Here is a 14,254-nt window from a genome sequence, read left to right on the forward strand (position 1 = left end):
CATCCCAAAGGCAACAAAAAAAAAAATAATACTAATGAATGAAGCGTTGAGCGCTTTGTCGATCGATTTGGTTTATAGCGCAGGGGGGCCTCCTCTTCGCACTGTTTTTCACAATAGGACCTAGTACTGTTCTGCCGTATTCCCGGTGCTGCGTAACGCTCAGACGCCACAGTTGCGATGACTATTCGAAGTTACTACTGTTACTGTGATTACTGATTATTCCGGCTACTCGGTACGCAGAGCTAGCCGCACGTGATAGCTACATATACCCACAGCGAGTTATAGGGGAGACTTTTGCATTTAGAATACACGAGACCACCTTCGTAATATGGCAGCTCGGGTCAGTAATCAGACCCGCCACCTCGTACTCAACAGCTGAAAAGCATAGCCAGTGAATCTCACTGGCAGACTTCACTCGATCTATTTCCGCCACTCGGTACTCTTTTTGGGAGGACTTTTTGACCAGCTAAATACGTTATTGTTCGTGCGAATGGTAAAGCAGAAGCAGCCACGTTCTGTTTATTCCCACTCCGAACGTTTATGTGCCGTTAAATTACACCCCCCCCCCCCTCTCCCTCGTGTACATATTATCTACATTTTTATTTCGGTGCAACGAAGTGGTGAAACTAAGAGTATAATGATACAAAAAGTGCGTCCACAAAAGTAGTACAGAAAGATGCAACAAAATTTTATTATAAGGGCCTTTATTCAATCATTATATATGCTTTACCGCAATCCAGTGATGCCTATGAAAAAAGGCGATTCCAATGTGGTGCCACGTGTCGTGCCGACTTCGTTCACCAGCAGTGACGTGTCCGTCATTTCAGAACTGCAATAACAAGCATTTATCACACGCTTATTTTAGCAGACAGAGAAATCGGCACTGCGAGAATAGCTGCGTGCTGCCGCCATATTGCAGACGTCGCGACTGCCTACGCATGTCTACAAACAACAGAATCACATCCCGTTCGGCAGCCTTTGGGGGCGTATCCAGGGGCTGAACAAAGTTCCGAATTTCCAAAAAAAATTGTTAGTTGTCAAATAGCCAAGATGCCGGATTTTTTTGCGTTGCCCCTTAGAAAGCCCATGTCGAAGAGATTTTTTCATCGCTTGTATCTTTCCAAAAGGTTGCATGGTTGCAATTCTTCGCTTTTAAAAGTTAGGTTGGAACATTTTTTTATCGAAATATTGAGCCTTTGCTCCTGAATAAATTTCAAGGAACAGTGCAGTCTTTTTCTATTTCTAGATTGGACGAATTTCGTCCATCGCGGTTATGGTTGCGAAAACACGTTCGCGGTGAGTGCCGCCAAAGTTCTTCCAAATAACAAAAAAAGAAATTCCGAATCAATTTTTCTTGAATTCTAAGAATAAAATTCAAAGAGTTTATTCAAATTCGAGGCTAGTAGCACACATATCACAAGTCGACATATGGTAGTGCCAAATAACAGCCTTCTCGCAAGCATGAGTGCACCTACAAAAGCCGCACTACATCGGCAATTCAACGTGTTTACTCGTGTTACTTATGCTTAAGCGTATACTTTCTGTCGTAATGTGATGATTAGAATACGCACCGCATCGGCACTTGCACGTGATGGCCTCGCTTGTACAGCTGAGGGTATGAGCTTCAGGGCAAGGGTGGTTCAGCAAGGACGCACAAGGGTCGCTGTCAGAGACTGCAAGTAGTCAGAAAAAAAAAGAATAAAGCATGTAATAATTGAAGTCTCTATTGCGTCACCATGCGTAGAACAGGGCCTTTTATTAATAAAAGAAACCCGGACATACTTCAGACATCATTGCGACTGCATGATCTTTTTATTCAGGCTATAGCTTTAAAAGAGGCATATGACGTCTGCGTACGTGGTCTTACCCATTTCCACATTTAAAAAAAAACAATGCTGAGCGGACCCTTAAAGGATTTGGAAGGATTGAATAGGCTTTTTCAAGCCCACTCCACACTTCCACCCACTGCGCATTTCTCGGTAGTAATATCGCTTGTTTTGCCCAGGAAATATTGCGAAATTTTGAAACAATTTTTCTATTCAGGTTTAGCAAACAAGGTAATGCAGAAGTGTTTCAGTTGTGGAAGGACTTTCTTAGGCACGGTGTCTAGATTTGGCACAACAGCAACAATATAGCAGTGGAAGCGACTGGGCGAGCGCTTTCGTTTAGTTTGTTAATTTTGAAGGGCTGACACCCGACCTCAGTTGTTCTATTACGGGACCCTAGTTAAAATGTATGAATTAGTGAATTTTCTGCGGAGCTAGTACGCGCAAGATACAACATCTTTTTCTTGCATCAAACTATTTATATATTGTGTGTAAGCTTACCCGTACGCGAAAATGCAAGTACCTCAATACGCATGTAACACCCTTTAATGATTTTGGTAGTTTAGTTTGTGTATGCAGATTGCGTTTATGTAATTTAATAAGCGAGAAAAGCTGTTTATCTTACCGCATCTACAGTTGCAACGCTCCTCGTCGATGAAACAGGCCACTTTATTATCAGCCATACATTTAAGTTGTGGACACTCAGGTTCCACTGAAAGAAAAGAATAAAAATTTGAGTGAATAGGTATCTTTTTAAGATGCCTGAGATGAAAGCCTTTATTTTCCCTTTCTACTTGCACCGCATACAAAATCTTTTGTGTTAGGTAATGTTCAATATAATAAATATAAGCTATGCTTAAAGAAACTGTCATCGTCAATTTTTCTTCCAAAATCATAACACCACGACTTCTTATGAGGTATTCCGTCGAGGTATTCAATTCTTATCAACAGTGCTTGAAATGAATTGAGAGTGCTGCTCATAAAATGTTTGGCATATATCTGTTAATCACATGCCTTTTAAATCTCGCAAAACTTTGTAAAACTGTGACAGTAAGATACACTATATCCGTCATATCACCCGAAATTAAATGATAATTTGCCACTTTTAAAAGTATTGTTTTGCATATGAATAAATTTACTACTAGGTATTCGCTTGTTTCTACAGCGAACATGTTTTATGGGACCCAAAATCCTGAACTGCACACCGGAGTCATGGCTTCACCACTATACAATACTTTGAACACATCATAGCGATCTTAGTCTTGGCTGACGGTATATGCGAGATGTTGAGCATTTATTATTCTTGAAATCTGTGCTAACATAATCATAATTCACTGGTAGCGTATCCAGTACTGCAAACAATAGACAGCGTATGCATTTTCTGATAAAAGAGCTGTGCTATATTCCTCAATGTTTTTTTAGCACATAAGTATTATCCTATGTGTCGGGCACCATACACCTTTTCTATGCCGCCCAATTATTCTCCGAACAAGACAGGTGTTCACATTAACCTGTAGTTTAAAGGGATAAGCTGAGGCAAAACTAGCGATCTAACAGCCGGGAGCCTACATTTCGACAAAGGGCTTGCTTTTTTAGGGCCTGACAAACAAATGATGCACGTCGAAACATTAGGTCAAGCACGTGGCATTTATTCTTCTACCACTGTTGGTCACCCCCCTCTATAGTCTTGGCGGTACTTCCCCCTTTATTCGGTTCTTGGAAAATAACTCGTCCATCAGTTCATTATAAGCACATCAGATACATGTATTTTCCACCTTTCTGATAGTGTATTTGCTTCCACATTTGTATTCATGACAATTGCGGTCCGCCCTTCCATTAGTATAGCTTCCCTGATTGAATTTCTTCTATGTTCTTCTTCTTACTGGGGCTTTGCGTGCCAAAACCAGGTCTGATTATGAGACACGCCGTAGTGGAGGGCCCCGGATTAATTTTGACCACCGGCGGTTCTTTAACGTGCACTACAACGCAAGCACACGAACGTTTTTGCATTTCGCCTCCATCTAAATCCGGCAGCCGCGGCCGGGATTCGATCCCGTGGCTTCGTGCTCAGCAGCGCAACGCCTTAGCTAACTGAACCACCGCGGCGGGTAATCTTCTATGTTCATAGCCCATCTCACAGCTCCCGTGTCATTACTATGGTTTATTAAATATATATCTGACGCACTTTAGATGGAATCTATTTAGGCCTCCATACAGTCATGGTAGATCTACTCTTCGAAATACACCGTTTGTTCACCATTAACAGCTCATAACCATAGCATTTGCGCTCTTCGACCATACCTTATCCTTCCGTCAATAATAACCACATATCAATTAATCAATACAGCTACGCCTTATAGCTTCTTGGGAAACAGTCGAGAGTCCAACTGTATATAAACCCGACAATATTGTCAACAGGCGTGCAGCATCTGCCGGTTTCCACTGTTACCTGACATTTCTGGCAATATAGCCTTTACAATGTTTCAGTGGAGTCGGACACCTTCAGGCAAAGGCACAACAATAATATTCAGATGTATCGACATGCATTCTTTATGTTTGTCGTGCTCTGCGCTGCGACAATTCGGCAGCCTGTTCTGCTTGGATCGTACATGATAAAAAAAAACGTACTGCCACAGTGTGCATGTGTCATACCTACATGCTTATGCGCAAGTTTTTATAAACAATAAACTCGTTATACCTAAGCGATAAGGAGTGCAAGTCGATTTTACTATAAGCAGTATTCCACTAAAAGCAGTGGGGAACTAAAAAAAAAGCCACTGCTAACACAAGGCGAGTATTCCAACCGTGCGCGAACTTATAAAACTTTCATTGCAAAAAGGTTGCGATGGGCAGTTGCTACTCGACAGTGGCACAACCATAATGGTGCCCGTGAGCAGCTGCCTAGTCTCTCAGTATTATGACGTGGAGCAGTTTGTCCCACGAAGCAGCTGCCATGTGCTGGAGTGACCTTCCCAGTGTCCTTTATATCTACTTTATTACGCGGAAACACAAAAGGTCCCCGTGAGGGCTGCAGCCAGCAATGCCCTGGGGATGTCCCACTTCAAACATCGTACAAGTTGTTCTGTAACAACACAATTTGAATATTCACATCTCAGATGCATGTACTCAGCCACTACAATGGAATATATCAAATCAAGTGAGGCGTTCATTATTGTAGTCAAGATAATGGTGCTTTTGGCATTCCCTTCCAATCAGGGTGACAAGAAATAGTCCTCTAGCCTGCTTAAGCATATCAGGTATTCTATAGATACATAGCCATCTATCATTTTGCCTTTTTGTCGTTGTTTTTCTCTCGCCACATTAAAACCTCTATTTCTATATGTGACACATATACTTGAACGACTCTGGTTCTAGGGATATATCCCTCCTTTTTTTTCCATCCGACACTCTAAACGTATCTTGCTGGCGTCCAGCCATCTGTACGCATCCTTAAGGTCGTGATCGACAAAGTCATATGAGTGCTGTAAATGCGTGTGGATTTCGATGAACTTTTGGCTGATGAGTAAATAAATTCAAACCTTGTTATCTTACCGGAGAATGCAATGGCCAGGAATGAGAGCATCAAAAACCCAAGGACGATGAAGCTTCCTGTCATGACTGGCTGCAACGAGAAGCACGTGTTGGCTTACACCTTATGTATTAGATGGAAGTGCTTTCAAACACGGGTGCTATTTTATCCAGGCAAGTAGCGAATAAAAAAACGGAAAGTGGGGCAGCACGTTTGCTCAATGTCAATGAACAGCTTAGCATGTGCTGCACTAGTTCGCGCGTCCTGTCAGGTCACAATGAAAACGAACAGAGCAATACTAGTACGCCATATACACAGCAGATTTCTTGTTTGGCTGCACAGAAATGCTAAATCAGGGCACTGTTTACGATGCTACCCTTATGCTTACTTATCGAGCATGTATACCATGTTATTTTTTATTAGCAGTGTTTTTTTCCTTACACGATTTAAGTAGTTCGATGATGCCTTATCCACTTTTATTTCAGGCAGCATGGCGGACACTAGATGGCCGAGTAGCCTTTGTAGGGTGTTCGCGAAATTGTTAAGATTTCAGATAAAATTCTTATTTAATAACAAAGTTATTAATTATACGTGTTAACACCAACACTGCAATGGTCGTATTGGAGGTGTACGCCACACGAACATAAAGCAATTTTAAAAACGTTATTCTCTCTTTAAATATTCGTCAAGAAAATTCACACTTCGTGCAAGATTTAATTATTTTTTCTCCACAAGACCATGTCTCATCTACCTACGGGTGATTGCACTGGAGGTTTGTGACGATGTATTGAATGCCTCAGCATGCCACCGCAATCAGCTGCTCTAGCTGCAATGCTTCCAGTACTGTTCCTTTCTCAAGAAATGTATAAAAAACATTCCGGGGCATGACGTGCCAAAACCACGATATGATTATGATGGCGTCGTATGAAGCGGAGTTTCCTGATCGATTTTTACCATTTAAGTTACTTTACCGTGCCCTGCATGTACGTTACGCAGGTGTTCTTGGATTTGGTCTGCATCGAAATGAACGTGCAACACGAGGCAACCAGGTGACGAGGCTGCTCAAGCGCGTACTCAATACAGAATAGGTGCTTTGGCATAGATTCACTACTCGTAGGCGCACTTCTCTATAACACAGAGCAATGCATAGAAGCCAGAGGCCAAACAGCAGCCAACGCCCCCTGGCGTGTTTTGTAGCTTTAGAGTTCTTCTTACGACCGTGTCTGTTTGCGTTAATGTAAAGTGTACATCAAATATAAATACAGCCAAACCCTAAATGAAACCCTTCTTGCTACTTTGTAGTTCGTTCTCCTACTTTGTTTTTAACAAATCACAGTCTAGTGAGTGGTGACGTCGATTCCGGCAGGAACGTTTATTTATTCTTTCTGAAGTGAAATATATTGATGCCTGCTGAGCGTTAAACGCACACCATCATTCCGTGCATTGCTTTATGTGGAAGACATTTTATTTCGTTCTAAGCATTCGTAAACATCAGAAGATCTAATCGGTGGCTGTTGGAAAGAAGCGCAAATGGTCCGGCCACGAGTGAGCCGCTCACAGCAATAAAAGAAACCGCTCAAAGCGGAAGTAGCTCAAAGCAATAAAGGAAACCCATACAGGTATTTTTCAAAGAAAGCTTTGCAGTTGAGGAAAAATTCGTCCTTACACGGGATTCAAGCCCGGTCCTAAGCCATTGGTCCCGGTGTCTATTCCAGGACCAGGCCAAATTTTTCCTCAACTGCGAAGTTTTTTGAGAAACTCGCATTTGTTTTCATTAATGCTTTGTACTACACTCGGGCGGATCACAATCTTCCCTTTCATAATTTAAGGGTTATTTGTTGCACAACTTTACAAAATGGACCCTCTTGACAGGCTACTTTCTAACCACTTTAATAATCAAGATCAGCGTACATATTCATAGAGATATTCCTATACGCTACAACTGTCGGTAACGGCAAGTGATAGCCAATCATGGCGTTGAACGTGTTATATGCGGAGGCAAATAACAAAACACTTACAAATGAAAAACTGCGGGAATTCGGAATCTGATCACCGGAACTGGTATTTCGTTGTAATAACAAATTTGATGCCGTTAAAAAAAGAAGCCTGGCATTTTTTTACATCATTTGATGCCTGCAAACTCGCGGGATTAACTTTTCGGCGATTCAGTAATTAGTCCCTTAAAAGGGAAACATGCGTATTAGCACACAGTAGGAAACATTGGACATGGAAGAGTAAGGGGCTAACAAGGCTCGACTTGATTCGTGTAGAGATTATGGAAATAAATAAATAAATGAAAAGGCACAAAATATATTTATTCATTAATTATTTAAATAATATATATACTATATATATATATATATATATATATTTGTGTGTGTACGGGGACAAACATACATCAGGTGAACGGCCATATATGTATACAAATAACCATCATAAAAACTGAAAAAATTGCCCCCACCTCCCCGATAGGAATCGTGAGGAAATGCTAATGCATTTCTTGCGCCGAGAGTACACGGCGTAGTAATTTTAATGGCGTAAATTAATCACGAGACGAGGATTTGTACCGTAACCATTTATTTACACATTCATCAGCACCTGTTTGTGTTGTCATTGTACCTGACGGCCATAATCACAGCCTTGTGGTCGCTAAAGTGTACAGTCAAAGGGTCTTTGAGAAGCATGCGCACGTCGCAGTTTCGGGTAAAGGCGAGATCAATGCAACTTCCGTGAATGGTATGCGGACACTTGTCGGACTCGGCGGAGGCGCACTGCATAGAGTACTTTGTCCGCATGTACTCCACCAACCACTCGCCGCTCTTCTTTCTCACGTCCACGTTAAAGTCACCAACCAAGACTCTATTCGCACACGCGGGAGCTCCGCAGAGTTCCCGCGATGCGAGCGCCCTCACACGCCAGAGCGCGCTCCTCCTCTCCACTCACTCTCCGCTACTCCGCCCGCACCACTGGCTCCGGTTGCTAGGGGCGAGGATAAGCGCGCGCGCCCGCAGCTGTTGCTATAGGAGAGGGAGTGAGAGCGGAGAGATAACACCTCCCGGCGCGCGGACACCGACAGACGCCTGACATGCCCCGACTAAGAAATGCATTCGCATTTAAAAACGCTAAATATTACGTAAGGCTGCTGCAAACATTCACTTTACCGGGTTATGAACTCATACAGAAGGCACGCGTTACGAATTGGTGTTTGATTCGACGAACGGTAAGTACTACATAATACGCGTATATAGAAGCTAACGCCACATTTACAAATACGATAGGTCTTGTGTCACTGAGTCCTCCGTACCTTCGTTCGATAAACAGTTCTTATATCTTCAATGTGATCTGTGAACGTCTGCTTCTCTCTTACACTTGGTTATGCCCACATAGCTTAGATTAATAGCTGACCACATTGAATAAACTTTGTAGCTTCTATAATGAGCGCTCGTGCTTGTTGTCGGCTGTCGCTCAATTATAAAGTACTGTTTCTTCACCAAAGTTTGTACCAACCAGTCCAAAGTTGCACACGGTTTATATACTAACTACAGCAACATTACAAAAATTGAGACATGATTGCCCTTATACCACATGGATCCATGCTTCAAGAAGCAGTTCGCATTGAAATCAGCAGTTTCCGCAACCAGCTCATCCTTCCATTCCTCTTATTTATGTTCTACCTGTTTTTCCACACCGTTCTATTCTGGTCCTGTATTTAAAATTTAACCATGATCTCAGAAATGTAAAAAAGAAGAGTGTCGATAACTTGTAATTTTCTGTTTCAATGCATCTATTAAAAAAAATAACGTGCCGGTTGTAGTGTAATATCGAGTAGAAATATGTTTTGCCCTCTCCACGCTGTTGGTAAATGTTGGCGATGTTGGAACGTGGGCATGCGAAATGCCACAAACGATCCCAAAACTACAATGTATATATATATAATATGTGTGTGTGTGTATCTATGTATGTGCGTATGTATAATATTGAATAAAATAAGTTGTGATGAATAATAAACTATTGCCGATTTTATGTAATCATTGCTGTCACTGCAATCCAATCCTTCATCATAGACCCTACCACGAAGTAAGATATATAGAGGAGCCTACTCTCCTGCTTTGCCACGCATTTGGCGCAGCCAACTATTGTCTCAGCAATAAAAGGCGCACAGAATTCCCTCATGCTGGGTGCCTCCGCTCACGTCCTCTGTGCCTCGTGGCTTTTGAAGTTACTTTCAAACACCTATAGGGAATGCCCTCGCTTTTAAAGGCGCCACTTTTGCGTGCTTCATGGCGGTCAATTCAAGAAATTAATGTGTTTTGAGCCCCTTCGACCATCAAAATATTAGGTGGCCGGAGGGCACGCTTTTCCCGTTCTCACAGCTTGAAAAAAAAAAAAATATCGCGACGGCTGCTAGTGACCGTATCGTGAATATCATGATTTGATTGCGACTGCAACCAGTAAAGCAGCTATCAGCTTATTTGAAAGTGTGAAAATATCTCGTTACCAATTGCAGTTCGATACTAACAGCGATATAATCAAGAATATCGCGTTGCCTTAACGATGCAAAAGTAGCAGCGGCATGTTTGCTTGTAGTGTAGTTTCTTTTTGGGCAGAAAGCTGGTTTAAATAGGACGAAAATTTAAAGGCTTTGTGCATGGGTACCCGACAAGCTACTACATGTGTGGCCTTTACTGGATTAAGGCTGTAATTTTTTTGCGCAGAATTGTCTAATACATGAAGTGCGCTGATGTACACCTTAGGGCCTCATGTGTTCCCTCACAAATTTCAGGGCGCTGCTGGCGCCAGTGATTGTGGGGTGTGCTAAACACGCCTGAAAGCTTTAATTTTACCTAAGGTGTGATTCTAGTTGCAGGCATTGCATACTGCAGTATGCGGGTTGAAGCATGCCAGCGTACTCGCTAACACGCGCACGCACTGAGGGCCACAGCGGAGATACGTCCACAATACTACAACAAGCGTTTAGTCCAACGAACACAAAGCCAACTTTGCCTCCCTGGGCGCCTCACCGCTCTGCATGGGTATTACTAACTCGTTTCAGCACCATATACGATGTGCACCACAAAGCATCTAGGTTTCCGAGCAGACGTTTCAGCGCATTATCAAGCGAGTCGGCACTCTTGTATGTATTACTCCGGAACCCCGGACAATCAGCCATTCCCGGCGAGCGGTAATTAAAATTAGGCTGAGCTTCCTTCGGGTCACAGAGAAAGCGCAAAAAGAAAGAATATATCTGAGTCGTCAGAGTATTTCCATGACAAAAACACGTTTGCGCAAAAGCAGAACCATGTTATGCAGACCACACAAAACAGAATACCAACCTACCGTTTCTTAGGCTGGCTATGGACCCTGTATTTGTTCCCCTCTGTTACCGGTCGCCGATGCGCTACTGCCTGTTTGCGGCTGCCAGCTGTCTCGTTCCGAAACTCACAGAAAAAAAGAAAGTCACAGCAGCAACAAAAGTCGCAGGGCTGACTGGCCGCCAATGATAAGCCCAATGCTGCTCTCACGTGAGCGTGCCAAGCCGCCACTGCAGGGGCTTTCCGGAACGGATAGCACCGTGACACCGGACGTGGTAGGGGTAGGAATATGATATTATTTTTTTCCTCGAAACCGAAGCTCGCTAGCCGATACAGCGAACAAAGCTTTTGCACTGAAACGTAAGTCTAGCTACCTCCTGGTGGCAGACGAGCTGACGTTTAGTTATTTTTCCTCGTGTATGCACGCTTAACGTCAGCATTGCTGTTTCTTCCACGTGCTTAGGTCATACGACCAGTTAGGGAGGGTTGAGCAAGGTTTGCTGCGCGAGCATGTTTTGAAAAAATTGTCTCCGTGAATAAAATTTCTTTTAAAGTGTTGGCATACTCGTTGAACGGTCTCGTTATTTACCCTTGACTTGCTTTGTTTTCGATTAGTGCACATATTGCAGGTACAGACCGAATAATGCTTCTTCGCATTTTGGCACGCCGTTTAGTAAGGCTTTCTTAAATAATAATGCTAGTTATGCCTGGTAACATAATAGGGCATCATCAAAAAACAGCACACAAAGGCATTTTAGACGAAACTGCGTGAGAAAATATCAGCTAAAGCTTTTAAAAGGACAGAAAAGAGAAACGCAATATCAGTTTACACACCTGAAATGCTCTTCCAAAACTGTTTTTCTTCGTTTTTATGATATATTGTCATTGTTCAAAGCGAACATGAAGGTAACAGTTTACGTTGTCTAATATAGCACCGAAACCGCAGCGCCCTAGACGCCATCTGTGACGTCCCGCGTTTCGAAGTATTTTCCAGTACTTGGGCGGTCGTGGCTCGGTAATACGAGTGTATTTCTTAAACATTTCTAATTTCAGTCTGAGTTTCTTTGAATACAACGTAGCCCACCTTTACAGATAAAAAGTTAACTAGGGCTAAACAAACGTATTTAAAATTTCTGACGCCATGACTACCTGGTGCGGAAACGAGGGCGTAGCCACCAGCCTTTCGTTCTTGACTAGTTTACCAAGCCACCTCTCTTGCTATAAGAGTACATGTATAAGTATTGCAAGAGGGTTATTTACTACCGCAAACCATGTAATTTTTTTACTGTGCTTCTTAAAAGGTGTAGTGTCATTAGCTACGTCGCAGATTCTTTTATGTCTTATGTCAACGAACGTGTCAAAGTTTTGTTAATAGCACTCGTGTGAGTAGCGTGGCTAGGTTAGGCTTGAAAAAAAAAATCTAGGTTTAATTTATATATTTATTTTTTTATTTATTTGTATACCCTCAAGACCCAGAGGGCGTTACAGAGGAACCCAATGAAGAAACTTTATACTGCTATGAAAGACTCATGCACTACTCAGCACAATGCAAAAACATTCATTTCAAGGCCGTGCCATCTTTTGCGCGTTACAAATGTGCCCTAACAATAACAAAACTAATCGCTGAAGCCACTGGTAGCAATATGAAATTAAAGGACGAAATTTGAACGCATCAGCAACTGAAATAGAGCCCACTTGATAGGCGTGCATATACAGGGTGTTTTTTTTTAGCTGTACCAAATTTTTTAAATTAGAAAAATGTAAATCTTGGTCACGTTATGTTTACCATTATAGAGTGTACGGATTGACGGCCTCGAGATACGGAGAAATTTCGGCACTTACGTGCGTAATAAGCGAAGTTACGCAACTTAACTTTCTAATTATCAACAATAGGAGTCTACAGCAAATCAGTACTTCGGGGCCCGTCCTCGACACTACATATCGCAACGATCAAATCAGTTGTCAATAGGTAAGCGCCTTGACACGGCACCATAGCGTCCATCATCGAGTCTTCGCGACCGTAGAGAAGGCGAAATGGCGCAAAGTGTGTCGTCTCTTGCATGGCGGTGTTCTACGCCAAAGTCAGGTAAGGCAAGATCCGATCCCATGTGCTGTGTTGGCCGTCGATGTACATTGCGAGCATGTCTGTGACCGTCTTATTCAGTTGCTCGGTAAGTCCGTTGGTCTGCAGATGATACGTGGTCGTCTTGCGATGCCTGGTATTGCTTACGTAATTCAAAAACTTCGTCCATAAGCTGCACTGTGAATGCTGTCCCTCTCTCTGTTATTACAGTGGAGGGAGCAACGTGATGCAATACGATGTGGCGCATGAAGAATGGCGCTACCTCTGAGGCCGTGGCTCGTGCGATCACCTGCGTCTCAGCATAGCGTGTTAAATGAGCAGTCGCGACGGTCACCCATTTGTTGCCGTCGGCAGACAGAGGAAACGGTCCGAGAATCTCCATGCCGAATTGGTCGAAAGGCATGTGAGGTGCTTCAATTGGTTGAAGTAAGCCAGCCGGCTTAACGGATGTTGTCTTGCGGCGGTGACATTAACGACAGCCTTGAACTAACTGTTTTACACTTGCCGAAAGCCCGGCCGTACTCGCTTACTGTAGCGAGTGTTCGTGAAAAGCCTAAATGGCCAGATGTGGGCTCGTCATGGCAAGCGAAGAGGATATTGACTCGCGTGTCTCTTGGAACCACCAGGAGGTAAGCACGACTGGTTATACAGCACGTTGTCTCGTAGACAGAATTAAGGACGTCAACAAGCGGGATAGTTGGCGTGGTATGGCTGTGCCGCGTCCCTCTATAGACGTTTTCACGAGGGCGCTTCCGACGGTCTGGCGTGGAGAGTATGTGTCAGTGTTGCCTGTTCGGTCTGGACTGTGAGCTTGCCTTGCGCTTGCATAGCGGAGTGGTAGCTTTCTTTCGATGTTTACATTTATTTTTGTCACGAATGACTTACGCTCGTAAGTAATGACATGTATACTCATCAAAAGGCTACAGGTCAGCACTGTGCAGTTTATGGGTGCACAAAAAACCAGCGGGAAATAACAATTTTGGGGACTAAGTGTGTCCATAACACAGCACTCCGCGAGACCACTGCCGCGATGTGGTATGTTCACGCTTCGCCGGTTTCCTGCGCATCACCTGAGGACTTGGCATTTCAGTCTAATGTGAACCAATGCACACATCACTAAAATAACACATTTTGGTAAACTCTTTTGGCACATTTCCCAATAGGTTGCGAGAATTGTCAGCTCTTCGATGCAATATTTTCTCGTATGTAGTGGCAGAGGCTACATTTGTTATTCTTTCAAACACGACTCCATTCCGGTGCCTAATACGGGGGGGGGGGGGGGGCACATGGCGCACTTTTGATCGTGATCGAGCCCGATATGGGTCGAATTTCTTGGTCGCGATTGGCTTCTTTGCTCGATATGCCGAAGGGAGCCAATCGCTGTTAAACATTCCGATCCAGATCGGTCTCGATCGCTATCAAAAGTGGTCGTGTTAGGACAAATTGGAGCACTCTGCGAGAGAACAAGTCGGTAAATACACTTCGCAACGATCTGGAAAAATCG

The 14,254-nt window shown here is 43.3% G+C and overlaps 1 protein-coding gene across 2 annotated transcripts; it reads right to left on the reverse strand.

Moving 5' to 3' along the window:
• Positions 1-667: 667 nt before the first annotated feature.
• LOC125946742 (uncharacterized) lies at positions 668-10,826 on the reverse strand. 2 transcript variants are annotated; one of them, XM_049670640.1, is made up of 5 exons: positions 10,693-10,826; positions 5,379-5,448; positions 2,452-2,538; positions 1,572-1,673; positions 668-829 (listed from the first exon to the last, which is right to left on the reverse strand). In XM_049670640.1, the coding sequence occupies exons 2-5, from the start codon at positions 5,440-5,442 to the stop codon at positions 819-821; spliced, it is 264 nt and encodes an 87-aa protein (XP_049526597.1). In that variant the 5' UTR covers positions 5,443-5,448; positions 10,693-10,826; the 3' UTR covers positions 668-818. The 2 variants fall into 2 exon arrangements, with proteins under 2 accessions (XP_049526597.1, XP_049526598.1); XM_049670641.1 differs by having other exon boundaries at positions 10,689-10,811.
• Positions 10,827-14,254: the final 3,428 nt, after the last annotated feature.

Source organism: Dermacentor silvarum, chromosome 7 (assembly GCF_013339745.2).
Source record: "Dermacentor silvarum isolate Dsil-2018 chromosome 7, BIME_Dsil_1.4, whole genome shotgun sequence".
NCBI lineage: Eukaryota > Metazoa > Arthropoda > Arachnida > Ixodida > Ixodidae > Dermacentor > Dermacentor silvarum.